The sequence below is a fragment of the Corythoichthys intestinalis genome, chromosome 13, assembly GCF_030265065.1.
Source record: "Corythoichthys intestinalis isolate RoL2023-P3 chromosome 13, ASM3026506v1, whole genome shotgun sequence".
NCBI classification, from domain to species: domain Eukaryota; kingdom Metazoa; phylum Chordata; class Actinopteri; order Syngnathiformes; family Syngnathidae; genus Corythoichthys; species Corythoichthys intestinalis.
In genome coordinates this window covers 46509073-46525983 of record NC_080407.1, presented here as the reverse complement: position 1 = coordinate 46525983, position 16911 = coordinate 46509073, and the positions used below count along the sequence as shown (strand labels likewise).

At 41.0% G+C, this 16911-nt stretch overlaps 3 protein-coding genes across 4 annotated transcripts in view; 1 reads left to right on the top strand and 2 right to left on the bottom strand.

Moving 5' to 3' along the window:
* Nucleotides 1–5044, bottom strand: part of LOC130929231 (sodium/calcium exchanger 1-like) — a 65634-nt gene extending 60590 nt beyond the window's left edge. The window contains exon 1 of one of the 2 annotated variants that reach the window (XM_057856278.1): nt 74–5044. The gene's annotated coding sequence lies outside the window, so the exon portion shown is untranslated. The remainder of the gene's footprint in view (nt 1–73) is intronic. The other variant, XM_057856279.1, reaches the window with a different exon arrangement.
* LOC130929238 (bcl2-associated agonist of cell death-like) lies at nt 3935–12095 on the top strand. Its single transcript, XM_057856285.1, has 4 exons — nt 3935–4093; nt 4300–4452; nt 4515–4741; nt 8421–12095. The coding sequence occupies exons 2-4, from the start codon at nt 4308–4310 to the stop codon at nt 8547–8549; spliced, it is 501 nt and encodes a 166-aa protein (XP_057712268.1). The 5' UTR covers nt 3935–4093; nt 4300–4307; the 3' UTR covers nt 8550–12095.
* On the bottom strand, nt 10783–16879 carry LOC130929236 (uncharacterized oxidoreductase Mvan_2161-like). The gene is made up of 6 exons (XM_057856283.1): nt 16737–16879; nt 15928–16184; nt 15716–15861; nt 12615–12754; nt 12397–12555; nt 10783–12332 (listed from the first exon to the last, which is right to left on the bottom strand). Exons 2-6 carry the CDS (start codon nt 16176–16178, stop codon nt 12153–12155), a joined length of 876 nt encoding a protein of 291 aa, XP_057712266.1. The 5' UTR covers nt 16179–16184; nt 16737–16879; the 3' UTR covers nt 10783–12152.
* Nucleotides 16880–16911: the final 32 nt, after the last annotated feature.

Below are 16911 nucleotides of genomic sequence, written 5' to 3'. Positions count from 1 at the left end.
TTGGAAGGACAAAAAGGAGCGGAGGGTTAGGTTCCTCTCTCTTGCCATGCACCACAGTGACGGCTTCAGGCACCTGCTGGAGTTCCTGGTGGCCTCAGACCCAACCTTGCAGAGGGGTACAGTGCCAGGAGGGGCACAGGCTGGCAAACACCATTTTGCCACACATCAGCAGGTCCTTCTTCAACTGTTTTGGTGCAAACTTCTCCAAAGATGTGACTTCCGAAGCGAGGACAAACAAGGCCTTGGAGTGACCGACCGGCAGGAAGGAGATGGTGAGGAACAGGGACTTGTACAAGTCGAGGAAGCTGACCGGCAAACACAAGGCATAGACCAATATTCTATATGCAATATTCTATGTGCAATACTTACTCACCTGCAATATTCAAAGTCCTAACTGTCAATCTGCTGCTACTTCACTCCAATTATGTGCACTGCCTGAACATAGGGCTATCTCATACACATTTTATATTTATTTAGATTTTATACTTGCAAGTCACTTTTGAGATTTTAACTTTTTATGCACTGCAAAGTGAAATGCTCCAAGGCGTAGTCCAATATTCATTTATATGTAATATTCTATGTGCAATACTTACTCTCCTGCAATATTCAAAGCCTTAACTGTCAAACTGCTGCTACTTCACTCCGATTGTTTGCACTGCCTGAACATAGGGCTATCTCATACGCATTTTATATTTGTTTATTTAGATTTTATACTTGCAAGTCACTTTTGAGATTTCAATTTATCATGCACTACAAAGGGAAATGCTCCACAATTTCATTGCACAACTGTATAATGACAATAAAGGGCTATTCTATATATTCTATTCTATAAGAAGTTGTGATTTTTGGAAATAGAATTTATTAGAAATCTATTTATATATAATAATTGATTCTGCATGTTTTCCTCAAGTATTGTGTTTCTGATGTGAAAATTGAGTGATTATTAGCTGTTGAAAACATGCAGTAAAAAGAAAAATAAGTTGGTATTTTGGGCAAAAACTTATAGATGTTAAATATTGCTATTGATCCTGAAAATATACTGAAGGTGATTATCTCTTCATTCGGTGATTTTTGTGCATGTAGTGTAAAATCTGAGAATTTTATAGCCATTTCAAGTTTTGTTATACTTCTATAAAAAATAATTAATCGGGATTTTATTAGAGAACGACTTTGAATTTTTTTATGTCGCTGCGCATGGAGACTCATGAATGGCTAAGGTAGGTGCCTGTTTTGGTTTTGGGTTGGTATTAGTGCTGCAACGATTAATCGATTGATTCAAGTAATCCATTAGAAAAAAAGATTCAAATTAAATTTTGCTGCATCGAGTATTCGTTTAATTGAAGTGGCGTTGTAATGGTTTATTTTGACAGTGTTTGCATTTAGTTTTATTGATTTGGGTGGATACACTGCCTTCTGGTTGACCTCATTTCACAAGGGTGAATCCATCTGCTCCTTGTTAAGACCAACATGAGCTAAATTTTTGTTTGAGCTAATGTTTTTAAATTGCATTTGTAATTTCTTTTATAGGTATATTTAGCATTTTTTTGTGGGAATATGTGTCTGAACCATTTGTTGAGAGCATTGTAAAAACAAACATTTGCAATTAAGCTAGCAGACTTTTGCTATGCAAGTTAGCCAATTGTTCTTTTGTTGTATATAGATCCTCATTTTTTTTTAATACTGTTTGAAGCTTAGCTCAGGTATTTTTTCATGTTCCTTAACCGATTACTCGATTATTCGAACTAACTAGTTAATCGATTAATCGACTGCTAAAATAATCGATAGCTGCAGCCCTAGTTGGTATCATCTTTGGTTTTGAAAATATTTGAAGTTTTTGAAAATAGGCCCCCTACAAATCTGCCCCAGTTCCCGTGTCATGTCAATAGGTTATGAAGTCTATGTACTACTACTTTGCGGTTTTTCTCTCATTTTGGTGGGTTCTGGTCCCCATTATCCACGAAAAACGAGGGATCGCTGTACCTGTGGAACCCAAAATGTTGACTGGACTGTTATGGACTATGCACAATAAATCATTAGTAACTCTAAATAGAACACAATAAACCAAAGTATATCAGTAGGTGTGTCCTGAAGTCTTTTGGACAGTTTTCTACTGGCCCGTTTACAACAACATAATAAAAACCTGAAATTATGGCTATTAGTTTTGGTGTGCCACCCCAAGATTTTAGCCCATTTGCCCACCCCTATGAAAAATTTCTGGAGGCGCCACTGTTAGTAAAACACCTTTTGACGGCAATAGACGTCCAATCTGTTTCACTGTCAGTGGCAGCCAACGAGTTCATCATGAAATTGAACAAATTCAAGGGCGTAGGTTTGCATAGGGACAGCAGGGACATAACACTACCAACTTTTTAGGATGATCATATTGTCCCCACCAACTTCTAAGCAACCTTATTTGCATTATATAATGACTTGAGTTGTATTAGATTGTCTTCCCATATGCCGTAAGGATAGAATTGACCCTACCATTATTGAGTGAATTATGTGTTCAGACCTACATATATTTACCCCTTTTCACTTGCTGAATGTGCCAGTCCATTTTTTCTCCTCAAATGCATGTCTGATTGCTTGATTACTTGTACAACATGTTGACAACATGACGCCTCTTTCAAAGAGGAGGATATTAGAAGTTTTTTTTTTTTTCAGCCAGCAGCAACAGCAGCCACTGTAAGTAATGTAAAAAGACGTCAATGTTGTGGAGGTGGGGAACACACCACACATTTTGGTACTGGAAATCCGATCTGCATCAGAGTTAGCTTAACATAAAACGTTGAGAATTTGCTAACATGAAAAACTCGTGTAGGAAGCTGCTTAGAGAGAAGTGTCCTCCTGTATGTGTTTTCTCCTTAAACTGTGAGAAATGATGTGAAGTGAGATTTACTTCCTTCTCCCCAATTGTCATTTTTGTTTTATTTATGTCGCCTTAAAGCAGCCCAAAGGAGCTTTCATTTTCTGTTGAGTTTGGCTGTGCTTGTGGACAAAAGCACTAGTGCGTTATCTGAAGGCAGGCTCCATTTTTATTCATTTTTTGTTATTCCCAGACTAAAATGTTTTTTGCTTTTTTTCCAGTTATATTTAATTTATTTAGACAATGCTGAGTTGTCTTAAGACAAATGTTTATTTTTTTTTCATTCCAGGATATATTGTTAACAGATTATTGACAAGTTTGTATTTATTGTGTATCTTAATGTAATTTATGTTCAAATATTGACATTTAAATTTGCTAATAAAATCCAGACATTTATGTTTTCAAATTTTTTTTTTTTTTTTGAAAACAAAGGTTTGACTCGAACGGTTTATCACTTGAACCAATACATATGAAAGTTAGCAGAAGTCAATACAGACTTATTTTGCACTGATCATTTAGCTTATCAATTATTTAGGTTGATATTTGTAAGAAATGTAGCCCTGACCCCCATTCACCCAATCAGTTCTCATTAATGTCCAGTCCCCAGCAAAAAGTGTACATGCAGATTATGCTGTTACATCGTTAATGTTGAGACCAAACCTACGCCCTTGATCAAATTCTAACGTGAATCTGGCTAAAACGTGAGACTGTGTACGTTAAAAATATCAATTTATCAGATAATCCCGCGGAATTTTCATGGATGATCATGAATCGAAACTGTTTGACTATGCTGCCCCCCTCAGGTGCGTCTTGGTACTACACGAGGTCGTATTTTATAACACCATTTGCTGTTTTTTTTTTGCGTTTCTCGTCACATGTGCACAATAACACACGTCTAAATGTTACTTCTAAACATTTTTCAATAAAACACTGCGTCTTAAAAAAATGGCCATATCATTTTTTCCGTCAGGTTATCAGAAACCGGTTTGAGACGCTCAAAACTGCGGACGTAGAAGCCGCGACAAACAAACAAAAACCCCAGCCCAGTCCTCGCTCGCAACAGTGACGTCACAGCACGGCCATTGGCTCCCAGAATTGCACTGGAAAGCAGAGAGAGAAAAGGCAACGAGATCACAACAACAACAACGTCGACGACAGTTGCCGCGGAAAAGGCACTTTTCCAATTCGAGTTTTGATCGATCGGTTTCACCGACAGTAAAGAAACCGGTAAGAAAATGCGCCGCGCTGCTTCTTTTGGCGCATTTCAAGTCGGCTCCTTTCGGCTTCCGCCCAGTCTCAACTTTCTTTTGTTCCGATCGCGACAACTAGTCAGCGTCCAGGGGCGTCTTTGCGCTTCAAAACTTCTTGCTAAAGCAGATTTAGACCGGCGAATCGTTGCGATAATAGTCAATTTTTTGCGTCTTTTTCCTCAGATGTCCCAATGGCTGCAAACTTCACCCTATCAGACAGCGATTCCGAGCCCTCTGAGGAGGTAGAAGAAGGGGAAAACACCCCTGGAGCAAAGGAAAATGAGCAGTACCTCCGCCAAGGCCTTTACCTTACATTACCCGAGCGCCGAATGGCAGGTTAGTTATATAAACTTACACTCAGGTGCGACTTATACATGATCTTGCCTTTCTCGGTTTAGCGGCGTCCGGTCGGATCCGCCTCAACTCCGAGTCGCACGCTTCCACGGTGTCCCGGGACGAGGAGCTCCAGGCCAACAGGGTGGACGAGGAGCCCGGGACGCCCACTGACGGCGCTCCGTTCCGGGGACGTTCCAAGTCGGCGCCCCCTGCGCTGTGGGCCGCCAAGAAGTACGGGCGGCAGCTGCGGCGCATGAGCGATGAATTCGACAGCCTGTTGGACAAAGGGGTGAGATGACTTCTTACATTTCCTCCCATTTTTTTTGGACTGTGAAGGCGACTTATAGTCCAGAGAATACGGTACATTGGTACCTCTACTTACAAACGACTCGACATACAAAATTTCCAGGTTACGACACGTCTCTACTGGGAAAACATTGTTATGTAACCGGTGTGTCAGCGCCGCCCCGCGTTCCGCTCCCACCTCTGACTAGGCCGGGACGCCGGTTACAATGGTGCCGTGACCCGGATCGGCAGCGAAGGTTTCGGGGGTTGAATAACGGGTACACACAGGTCCATTGTGGAGTGTGGAAACCTCCCTGCCGATTCCTTCATGTAGGGACGCTGGCGGCTGTGCCGTTGGCTCGAGCTTTATGGCGCAGTGGTTAAGGTCGCCGATCGATCGGGTCCGATCACGTCATTTTCAAAGTATCGGAATCGGCAAAAAAATGTCGGACATGCCTTTTTTTAATATATATATATTTTAATTAAATCGTTTTCTAATTGTATTTAACGTTACAGACATAATGTGTTACACTCTTCCAGTGTCTTTAGTTTAAGCTTAAGGTAGGGTTATCAAATTTAACGCGTTAACGGCGAGAATTAATATTTTTTACATTTATCACGTTACGATATTTAACGCAATTAACGCATGCGCTGCACGACCCACTCACGCGTCGTCGCGTTTAATCTATAATGGCGCCGTTTTACCTCTACAGTATATAGAGCTAAAAGGCAGCATAAAATGAGTAGAGTGAATTTTGGCAGCCTTTGGAGCCTTTTTTAAAATGGCTGAAGCATGACAATCCCTCTTGCAGTGATTTCTAATCGTGGGAAGCAATGTGGGGAAGAAAGGTAGTACTTGATTTTTTTCTTAACACCCTATGTTATTTCTCAACGCAGAGAAGATATATCAATTGGCACAGTCATGGTTGCACTTCCCATCATGCATTTGGGCAGAAGTTAAATCGCTACAGTATCATTTACTGAAAGCTCAACAAATACACTAGATGGCAATATTTAGTCACAATATACAAAGTCACATTTATCCTTTAAGAATTAAGTCTTTCTATCCGTGGATCCCTCTCACAGAAAGAATTAATAATGTAAATGCCATCTTGAGGATTTATTGTCATAATAAACAAATACAGTACTTACGTACTGTATGTTGAATGTATATATTCGTCCGAGTTTTATTTATTTTTTTCTTAATGCATTGCCAAAATGTATATGATCGGGAAAAATTATCGGGAATGATTGGAATTGAATCAGGAGGGAAAAAAAGCAATCGAATCGGGAAATATCGGGATCGACAGATAAACTAAAACGATCGGGATCGGATCGGGATCAAAAAAACATGATCGGAACAACCCTACTGCCAAGTGGAAAGGCCAAAATACAGTATAATTATAGCTGCTTTGCAACTGGCTATTGCCTAGCATCTTCCTGGCATCCAGTTGGCTAAGAGGGACATCTACTCTATGTGTTTGTCAACTTACGGAATTTTCCATTTACGATACTACTTCCAGAAGTACAGTGTGTCACAAAAGTGAGTACACCCCTCGCATTTCTGCAGATATTTAAGTATATCTTTTCAAGGGACAACACTGACAAAATGACACTTTGACTGTTTGACACAATGAAAAGTAGTCTGTGTGCAGTTTATATTGTAGAGTTAATTTATTTTCCCCTCAAAATAAAGCCATTAATATCTAAACCCCTGGCAACAAAAGTAGAGTACACCCCTTAGTGAAAGTTGTCAATATTAACTAGTGCTGTAACGATTAATCGATTACACTCGGGTATTCGATTAGAAAAAAAAGATTCGAATGAAATTTTGCCGCTTCGAGTATTCGTTTATATGAAGTGGTGTTGTAATGGTTTGTTTTGAAAGTGTTTGGATTTAGTTTTATCGATTTAGGGTGGATACACTGCCCTCTTGTCGGCCTCATTCACATGGGAATACAGCTGCTCCCTGTTAAGAGCAACATGAGCTGGGTTTTTGTTTGAGCTAATGTTTTTTTTAATGCATTCATAATTTAGTTTAAAGGTATATTTAGCCAATTTTTGTGGGAATATGTGTTTGAACCATTTGTTAAGAGCATTGTAAAAAAAAAAAAAAAAAAAAAAAAAAAAAAAAAAAAAAAAAGTATTTTATAGCATTTAAGCTAGCAGACTTTTGCTATGTAAGTTAGCAAATTGTTCTTTTGTTGTACATTGATCCTTACTTTTTTTTTTTTTTTTCTTATACCATTTGAGGCTCAGCTCAGGGAATTTAAAATTTTTATGTTCCTAATCCGATTACTCGAATATTCGAACTAACTAGTTCATCGATTAATCGACTACTAAAATAATCGATAGCTGCAGCCCTAATTTTAACATACACTCTCCTGGGCATGGAGTTGACCAGAACTTCACAGGTTCCCACTGGAATGCTCTTCCACTCCTCCATGACGACGTTGCGGAGCTGCCGGATATTTGAGACTTTGCGCACCTCCACCTTCCTCTTGAAGATCCCCCAAAGATGTTCTATTGGATTCAAGTCTGGAGACATGCTTGGCCAGTCCATCACCTTTACCCTCAGCCTCTTCAGTAAAGTAGTGGTCATCTTGGGGGTGTGTTTGGGGTCATTGTCATGCTGCGACCCAGTTTCTGGAGGGAGGGGATCATGCTCTGCTGCAGTATTTCACACTGTTGGAGTTCATGTTTCCCTCAATGGAATGTAACTCTCCAAAACCTGCAGCACTCATGAAGCCCCAGTCCATGACATTCCCACCACCATGCTTGACTGTAGGCATGACACACTTCTCTTTGTACTCATCTGGTCGCCGCCACACATGCTTGAGACCATCGGAACCAAACAAATTAATCTTCGTTTCATCAGACCATAGACCATGGTTCCAGTAATCCATGTGCTTTGTTGACATGTCTTCAGCAAACGGTTTGCGGGCTTTCTTGTGTACAGTCTTCATAAGACTGTACACAACCTGGGGTGACAGCCATGCACACCAACTTGATGTAGAGTGCGGCGTATGATCTGAGCACCAACAGGCTGATCCCCCACCTCTTCAATCGCTGTAGAAACGCTGACAGGATGTGACGCTCAGTGCGTGCGCTGTTTTAAAACGCTGGATGATCTTAGCCACTGTGCTGCAGCTCAGTTTCAGGGTATTGGCAATCTTCTTGTAGCCTTGGCCATCTTCATGTAGCGCAACAATACGTCTTTTGAGATCCTCAGAGAGTTCTTTGCCATGTGGTGCCATGTTGGAACTTTTAGTGACCAGTATGAGAGAGTGTGAGAGCTGCACTACAAATTTGAACACACCTGCTCCCTATGCACACCTGGACCTAGTAACACTAATGAGTCACATGACATTTTGGAGGGAAAATGACAAGCAGTACTCGATTTGGACATTTAGGGATGTAGTTTCTAAAGGGTGTATTCACTTTTGTGGGGTTTAGATATTAATGGCTATATTTTGAGTTATTTTGAGGGGAAAATAAATTCTATTATATAAGCTGCACACAGACGACCTTTCATTGTGTCAAAGTGTCATTTTGTCATTTTTGTCCCATGAAAAGATAAATACCGCAGAAATGTGAGGGGTGTACTCACTTTTTGATACACTGTAGAGGTTCCACTGTATTTGAATGAGGAAATCATGTTGTCTTGCTTCTTTTTGGTGCAGGAGTTCAAGTCAAAGAGCCCGTCCAGGCCTATCCACCACTCATACACCTGGTGGAGCTACCTGTTTAGTCACCAGGAGACGGACGGAGAAAACAACCACATGGACAACCAAACATCCCGTACCGAGTAGGCGCCGACATACATTGACATTTCAGGGCCGGAATCCCTGAATTCCGCTGGACTAAACCAGGAGACGCAGGGACCGTCGGACGCCTCTTTGACTACTTTTCATCCGTTTTTTTCTTTTAACGATATTGTCGGGAACTGCATCGCTCGGTCATCTCGTGCAGACACTATGCAACACACTGTCGACATAAAACCCGAGCGTTTCAGTGGACCTGAAATCCAGCCGGTCCACCTTGACTGGAATCAACAATCAGAAAGGTCAAGGAAAGAACAATCTTGTACAGACAATCTTAATCGACTCTTTTACCGAAGGAGGATAAGCACAAATCCCTAAGAAATGTTTTGAGAGATTTATAAACAGACGTTTATTGGTGTAAATATTGTCAAGCCACTGCGGCCGGAAGCAATGTGAGGAGCGCGTTGCCATGTTTCCATGCAGCCAATTTTTAAGATATTCGGCATACTAACGTAGTTTTCGGACTATAAGTCGCACCAGCCCAAAAAAATGCAAGTCTAAGTATTACGATGTCCAACCGTAGACTTCATAATGATACTGACGGGACACGGAGCTGATTGATAGGGGGCCTACATTGTTGGCGTGGCCGTCAAAGCTGACCGAGTAGATTGAAAATTCTTGTGAATAAATGCTTAAAACCATGAATTCTTTATAGATATAGACGTAAAACAGTCTCGATTCTTGGTTAATGGCAAAAAAAAAAAAAACGTGCAGTTAGCATTTATTTTACGTAAATATGTCGAAGTACGATGCTAGTCTGTTTAAATATGGCGGCCGCCACATTGACTGAGCTTATCTGGTGAAAATTCTTGTGAATAAATGCTTAAATCCCTGAATCCTTTTCGATATGGATGTAAAACACTCTCGATTTTTGGTTAAAAGCACAAAAAACAAAACAAAAAAAAAACGTGCAGTTAGCATTTATTTTAAGTAACTCATGTACAATGCTAGTCTGTTTATATATGGCGGCCGCCACATTGACTGAGCTTTTCCGGTGAAAATTCTTGAGAATAAATGGTGAAATCCCTGAATTCTTTATAGATATGGATGTAAAACAGTCTCGAGTCTTGGTTAAAAGCAAAATAAAAGTGCAGTTAGCATTTATTTTACGTAAATATGTCAAAGTGTAATGCTAATCTGTTAGTCAATGTAGTGGCCGCCATATGTAAACAGAGCTTTTCCGGTGAAAATGATTGTGAATTAATGCCTAAATCCCTGAATCCTTTTCAATATGGATGTAAAACAGTCTTGATTCTTGGTTAAAAGCAATAAAATGTGCAGTTAGCCTTTATTTTATGTAAATATGTCAAAGTGCGATGCTAGTCTGTTTGTTTAAATATGGCGGACGCCACATTGACTGAGGTTTTCCAGTGGAAATGCTTGTGAATAAACGCTTAAATCCCTGAATTCTTCATACATATGAACGCAAAACAGTCTAAATTCTTGGTTAAAAGCAACAAAAAAAAAACATGAAGTTAGCATTTATTTTACCAAAATATGTCAAAGTGTAATGCTAGTCTGTTAGTCAATGTGGCGGTCGCCATATGTAAACAGCTTTTCCGGTGAAAATTCTTGTGAATAAAGCTTAAATCCCTGAATTCTTTATAGATATGGACATAACACAGTCTTGATTCTTGGTTAAAAGTAGGGCTGCAGCTATCGATTATTTTAGTAGTCGATTAATCGATGAACTAGTTAGTTCGAATAATCGAGTAATCGGATAAGGAACATGAAAAATTAAAATACCCGAGCTGAGCCTTAAACGGTATAAAAAAATAAATGCGGATCTAAGTACAACAAAAGAACAATTGGCTAACTTACATAGCAAAAGTCCGCTAGCTTAAATGCTACAAAATGCTAACTTTTTTTTTTACAATGCTCTGAAAATGGTTCACGCATTTCCACATAAAATGGCTAAATATGCCTATAAACTAAATTGTGAATGCATAAAAAACATCTCAAACAAAAACTTAGCTTATGTTGATCTTAACAGGGAGCAGTTGGATTCAGCCATGTGAAATTAGGCAGACAAGAGGGCAATGTATCCACCCAAATATATAAAACTAAATGCGAACACATTATTAAAATAAACCATCACAACGCCACTTTAATTAAACGAATACTCGAAGCAATAAAACTTAATTCGAATATTTTTTTTCTAATCGAATACTCGAGTTAATCGATTAATCGTTGCAGCACTAGTTAAAAGCAAAAAAAAAAACGTGCAGTTGGCATTTATTTTACGTACATATGTTGAAGTACGATGCTAGTCTGTTAGTCAATGTGGCGGCCGCCATGTGTAAACAGAGCTTTTCCGGTGAAAATTCTTCAGAATAAATGTTTAAATCCCTGAATTCTTTATAGATATGGACGTAAAACAGTCTTGATTCTCGGTTGAACAAATAAACGGGCAGTTAGCATTTATTTTACTTCTATATACTATATCTAAGTACGATGGTAGTGTGTTAGTCAATCCGCCGTTGGATTGCTGCATGTGTTGACTAACTGTAACAGACAGCGAATAACTGAAGCGGACTGTAGGCCAGCCCCCTACTTGAAGGCGTTGCGCAGATGCTGATGGATGTGACCTGTCACTACAATTATGAAGTCCAACACTAACATGTCCCACATGACAGACTAACTCATATAAAGCACCAGCCCTGGCTAACTCCTGACTGATGCCTAGCCCAGTTGATCTACGTAAAAAAAAAAAAAAAAAAGGCGATTTATAGTCCAGAAAACACAAATAGCGTCAATTCCGCTAACTCGCAGCTTATCGCTAAGTCGCCAACAAACTACTTCATGTTGAATAAGTTTCTTGCGTGCGTATAAGCTGCTTGATAGCGGTCTTACGTGGCCAGATATTAGATAAGAATTAACCCAGAGGTATTCATCAGGTTTTTAGACTTGAACTTTGAAATTTTATGGCCTTTCATAAGCATGTTCCTGGCTTTTGAAAGGTTTATTGGCCGTATAGAAACGTGGTCTGCCTTGGATGATGTCCCAACCACCAGAGATTTCCTATTTTGACCCTCAAGTGCTGGCATGTCTCGTGCACTGAACACTGGATCAATAGATGGTTGCTATGAATAATTAGCCTTGACAAATGTGATGGTTAAAATACGTTGCCGTTTGTTCTGTCTTTGAAAGATTTTATTGTAGTCTCCAAATGGATATCCAGACAATCTAAATGGTCCGCATTTGTTTTGCGCGTTTCACTATTATCGTCACAGTTGCGGAATGGACTGAAATGGAGTTACGAGTTGTGGTTTTGTATCGAAAGAAGACAACATGGCGTCAAGCGAATTTGATCAAATGCCTTCAACGTTGGGTAGGAGCGCCTTAAAACTACACGTGATGATACTCAAGACCGAGAGAAACTTTGCGACTCGCCATTACTTGAATCTTTCTGGAGAATATTTGACTTGTTTTATTTTTACGGAGATTTGTACATGCATTTTCTCTACAGCTGTGAAACTTATTCTATATGCTGTTCTGAATAAATCATGTTTAAGATTTAGAACTCATTGGAAAGATGATTGTTGGCGTCATTTTTTTAATGGAATGCATTTTTTAGGGGGATGGGACCTGTCAAACCACTTGGGAGGGGTCCCAGCAGTACTTGTGTCCCCGATCTAAAGCCGTTAGACTGTCCATGTCAGCGTCGGTCAACGCAAAGTCAAAAATTCTTCCGTTGTTCCGGATCCGCTCCGGGTCGGAGGACTTGGGAAGCACCGAGACGTCCTGCTGCACAGCCCAGCGCAGTAGCACCTGAACGGCGTGGAAAAGCAGTTAACTACAGGATATTTCACCTGGAGGCGTGTTGGGCGGTCACCTGAGCGGGCGTGCGTTGGTGGGTCTCTGCCACACGGACCACCGATGGCTCGGCAAGGAGCTCCCCCCTTCCTAGGGAAGTGTAGGCTTGGAAGCACACGCCCAACTCCCGGCACACGCGTCTCAGCTCCGACTGGCATTCCAGAGGGTGAAACTCTACCTGGACCGGGAGGGAAAGTCAGGAAAGCAGTCCTGGCTGTTTGTTAAAACTCTGCTTACCTGCAACACCGCAGGCTGCACCTTACAGCTGGCAGCCAACTCCTTCATGTGCGCTGGAGTGTAGTTGGACACCCCGATGGCTTTGAGCTTCCCTTCAAGGTGCAGTTCCTCCAGCGCCGCCCAACTCTGAGCTCTATTGCCTGCAAGCACCATCTTAATTAGAGATGTCTCGACCCGAGATTTGGATCGGATCGGACGCCGATATGGGCAAAAAAATGCGCATCGGTATCAGATCGGAAAAATTCTGATCCAGACTTCCGATCCAGTTTTTTTTTTTTTTTTTTAAACCTAGTCCGGTCCGGGTTTTCCAGCGCACCGATTTACATAATCCATTCGTTTTTGCTACGGTTTCCCTAAAATCCGGTCCGCATTTTACGGCACACCTTCAACATACTACATTTACATTACCATCTCTCAATTTACCGAGAGACTTTATCGGTAAAAATGTCCGCTGTGTGGGATCATTTCACCTTAAAGGACGACAAAGACGAAGAGGCAGAGAGCAACATATGCCACAATAAAGTCAAGCGTAGTGGTAAAGCTGTAAGAAGTTTTAATACAACCGACCTAATTAAGCATTTAGCGAAATACAACCACAAACAATATGAGGAGTATGTTTAGAAAACCTAAGACAAAAAGAAAGGTCCTACGCAACTGAAGCCTGAGTTATACTCCCGCGTTGCGGTGACGGCGTAGCGACTACGGCGTCATTCGACAGTTCTGCGGTGAGGGAACGCGTTGCTCTGTAATTCACCGCCAAGCCACTAGAGGGATGTGGCATTATGTTTGTACGGTTTTGGGGCATGCTTGTTTACTTCCACTAGTCGGAGAAAAAATAAACAATGCAAGATGGAACTCTTGAAAGTAAATATTCTGCTCATCAACACTGAATAAATATTGAACATACAAATGTTGACGGGCAGGCGACGCAGAAGACGGTTTCGAGGCGGTCTGGCCGACTTTTGATGCCGCACAGAGAGTTTTAGACTCGGGTGGAGAGAGCTAGCTGTGGCGGCTAGCTTCAAACTGGCGTCGAGCACTGCGTTCAAGGTCCGCAAAGCCCTCCAGCCTGATTTGTTTGCAATGTCCTACAACCAGCCAGTGGGAAGCCATAGCAGATTTCTGGCGTCTAGGGAACTTCCCAAACTGCGTTGGGAGGCTTGATTTTAAGGTTATCATAAAAAGCACCGAGGCACTCTCAATCAGTGATGATGTATTGTGTGTGTGAACTGTCTGTTATTGAAAATTAAAGATCAAAACAACTCTTTTGACACCAAATCTGTGCTTTATTCTTCATATACTTGAAACATATGTACACAGTAAATGATGAAGTGCACCAACCAAAAATACGACATAAAGTGATAAAAAGTTGGCAGTTTTTGGCCGACTGGGTCACCGCTTCGTGTGGCCACTCGATTCCGAACACCCACGTCCCGGTGGTTCTTCCATTTTTTTTTTCCCGATCGCCGACCTTGCCATTTGGCAATCACAATAATAATGTCTTGAAGAGACTTGCTCTTCGATGATACTCCCGTCGGCTTGGTGCATTTTTGCGTGTAGAAAATAATGTTTGATTCTATTCTACAATGGCGGTGTTTTCGCGGTAAACCGGAAACAACAGTCTGAGCGGACCAATCACAGTCCGTTTTCATCACGTCATACACGTCTAGGTGACGCGAAGGTTAGAAAATTTGAGAGGCGCGCGTCAGCCTACGGAGTAGGGTCGTAACTCAATTCTTCCTTGACGGCGTAGGCCTGACGCGGAAGTATAACTCGGCCTTGACACTGGCAGAAACTTTTGCCATGCGTGACAAACTGGCACTCGACAGTCCCAAAGCCCAGGGAATAACAAGAGTCATTGCCGACGAATTCATTCTGGATGACGAGCCATTATCTCACGTGAGTAAAGACGCACCATCCAACACGCGATTCGGCCGTGGAAGATTCGAGAGCGATTCACAAACATGCAAATTCCGATTATTGAAATACTATGTCAAGTAAAGCGGAACTAATACACAGCGCGGTCTTCGGGACGCAATGAGAAACTGACCGCATTGCGTCCCGAAAGTAAACATAACTCGTCTTAGACCCGGGTAATGCCAATGCTCAACTCATGGCTTTAGCTCAACTCATGCCGCTGGATAAAAAACACAAGGACAGCAGCTACGAACTACGTCAACGTCGTTTTACTGGAGATAATAGATATCATATGTATGTAGAACTAGAAGCTACACGACAGACTCGACTGCGTTAGCAACATTGAAGTATTGAAAACCAGATGCGTTAGTAAACAGCCGCCATCTTAAAGCAGGACAGTTCCCTAGTAGGCTGTTGTGAACCTTCCAAGCGAACCTAATTAACTTTTTATCTAAAATACTCCTAAATCGGCAAAATCTTGACTTGAATCTATCTTCAAAAAAGTTTTAAAACTTTCACATGTCGAAAGTAGACAGAAGGGAAATTATGTAATAACGGGAGCAATTTTAACAACTTTAACAGTTGATTCACAAAATTAAATGAATTGAATGTAGTTTAAAGCTGCTGATACAGATTGGGGACTTGAGTATTTTATTTACTGTATTAAAATGTTAACTTGATACTGAAATAGTCGTTTATTTAAACCTGAGAGGCTTTTTACACAACTTTTATAACTAATGCACGAAACATTAAAAGCATCTAATAGTTTGGGGGATTTGTAGGATTTTCCACTGAGGTTGTTGGTGTGTTTTGCTTTTTTAAGACAGTTTACAATATTATTTGCACGTGTTACTGACTGACTATGCCATTTCTGTTTATCTATAATGTTTTGTGTTTGTCACTGAATAAACAGGTCAGTTTCTTGTTACCAACCATTGTGTGTTATTGAAACTTACCAAATTCAGCTGGCTAGTTGTTATCAAGAGTACTAAAACCTTTTTCAACATGAATCTGACAGCTAAGTAAGGAGGCTAAATAACTTTAAACTTTAACACGTGCTCAGATAGGTCGGTATCGGTCAGTATCGGTATCGGATCGGAAGTGCAAAAACCTGGATCGGGACATCCCTAATCTTAATTAAGACGAAGACTCTGACGGAAGCTAGCAAAACGACTCTCGCGCACCTGGGTTGCGTTGGTCGCCCACATCCAGGCCTCGCGTTCCGGGCCAGTGGATAAGGTAGAGGTCGATGTAATCCATGTCCAGGTTGGACAGACTGCACAGGGCTCCTTCCTTGGCCTTCTCCCCTTGGTCCTGAGGGCTGAGTTTACTGCAGGAAGCAGAAAAAAACGCAATGAAAACTTCCATTTTACAGCAGGTTCATGCAAGTGCAAACCTGGTGATGAAGACATCCTTTCTGGTCAAGCTATACTTTGGTAGGAGCTCCTTGAGGGCGCGACCCAGATCGGCTTCGTTCCCGTACGCGGCGGCGCTGTCAAAGGCTCGGTAGCCTGCGGCCAGGGACGCGTCCACGGCTTTGAGTACAGCCTCGCCGCCGCACAGCTTATACATCCCCAAACCCAAAAGGGGCATCCTGGCACCAGTGTTGAGGAGGACAGTTGGCATGTCGGAGCCGGCTGAAGACATCTTTAGCTGTAGGGAATGTTAAGCCATGCGATCGTCTTATGACAAAACCAACAATGAATGCAGCAATGGAGGAAAATCTTAATAATAATTAGCATAATCCCAGAAAGATGCCAGTCTTTCTCCTGTCAATAGCAGACAGTGAGTTCATAATTAAAATTAAAGCCCTTTAAATAGTAGAAAGGTTGCCTTAGTTAGTTTCATCCAATGAGTTAAAAGACCCCTTATTTTTTGCAGTTTAATCCTTAACACTTTTTGACTTAACTTTTATACATTAATTTTCTTTCTTACCTGCCATAGCAAATGGACTTTGTTAAAAATTTCGAAACCATAATTTGCCACGTAGGCTATATATATACTTAGGAGATAAAGTTTCTGTACAAGCTAGCTAACAAATAAACCAATACATTTAACTACGTTTTTGTTTGCAGTGAACGAAAAAGAGGAAGCATGCGTATACAGTATGATATCAATTTACTTGGTTACTAGCATACAACAGTGCTAAAGACATTAGCTAGTACCAAAAACAAAAGAATTAGTATTACTGAAACGTTAGCTTACCTTTGTGCTGAACTTTTCCTCATAAACTTCCGAAAGAAAAATAATACGCCATAAATTGGCGACGGAGCTACAGACAAGCAGTGTACTAACGCCAATGTTCGCGCATAGTCGCACGTCTTCCTCGTCGCCATTTTGAATGTGGCAAAGGTCACTCCACAAAGCAAAATTTCTTTTT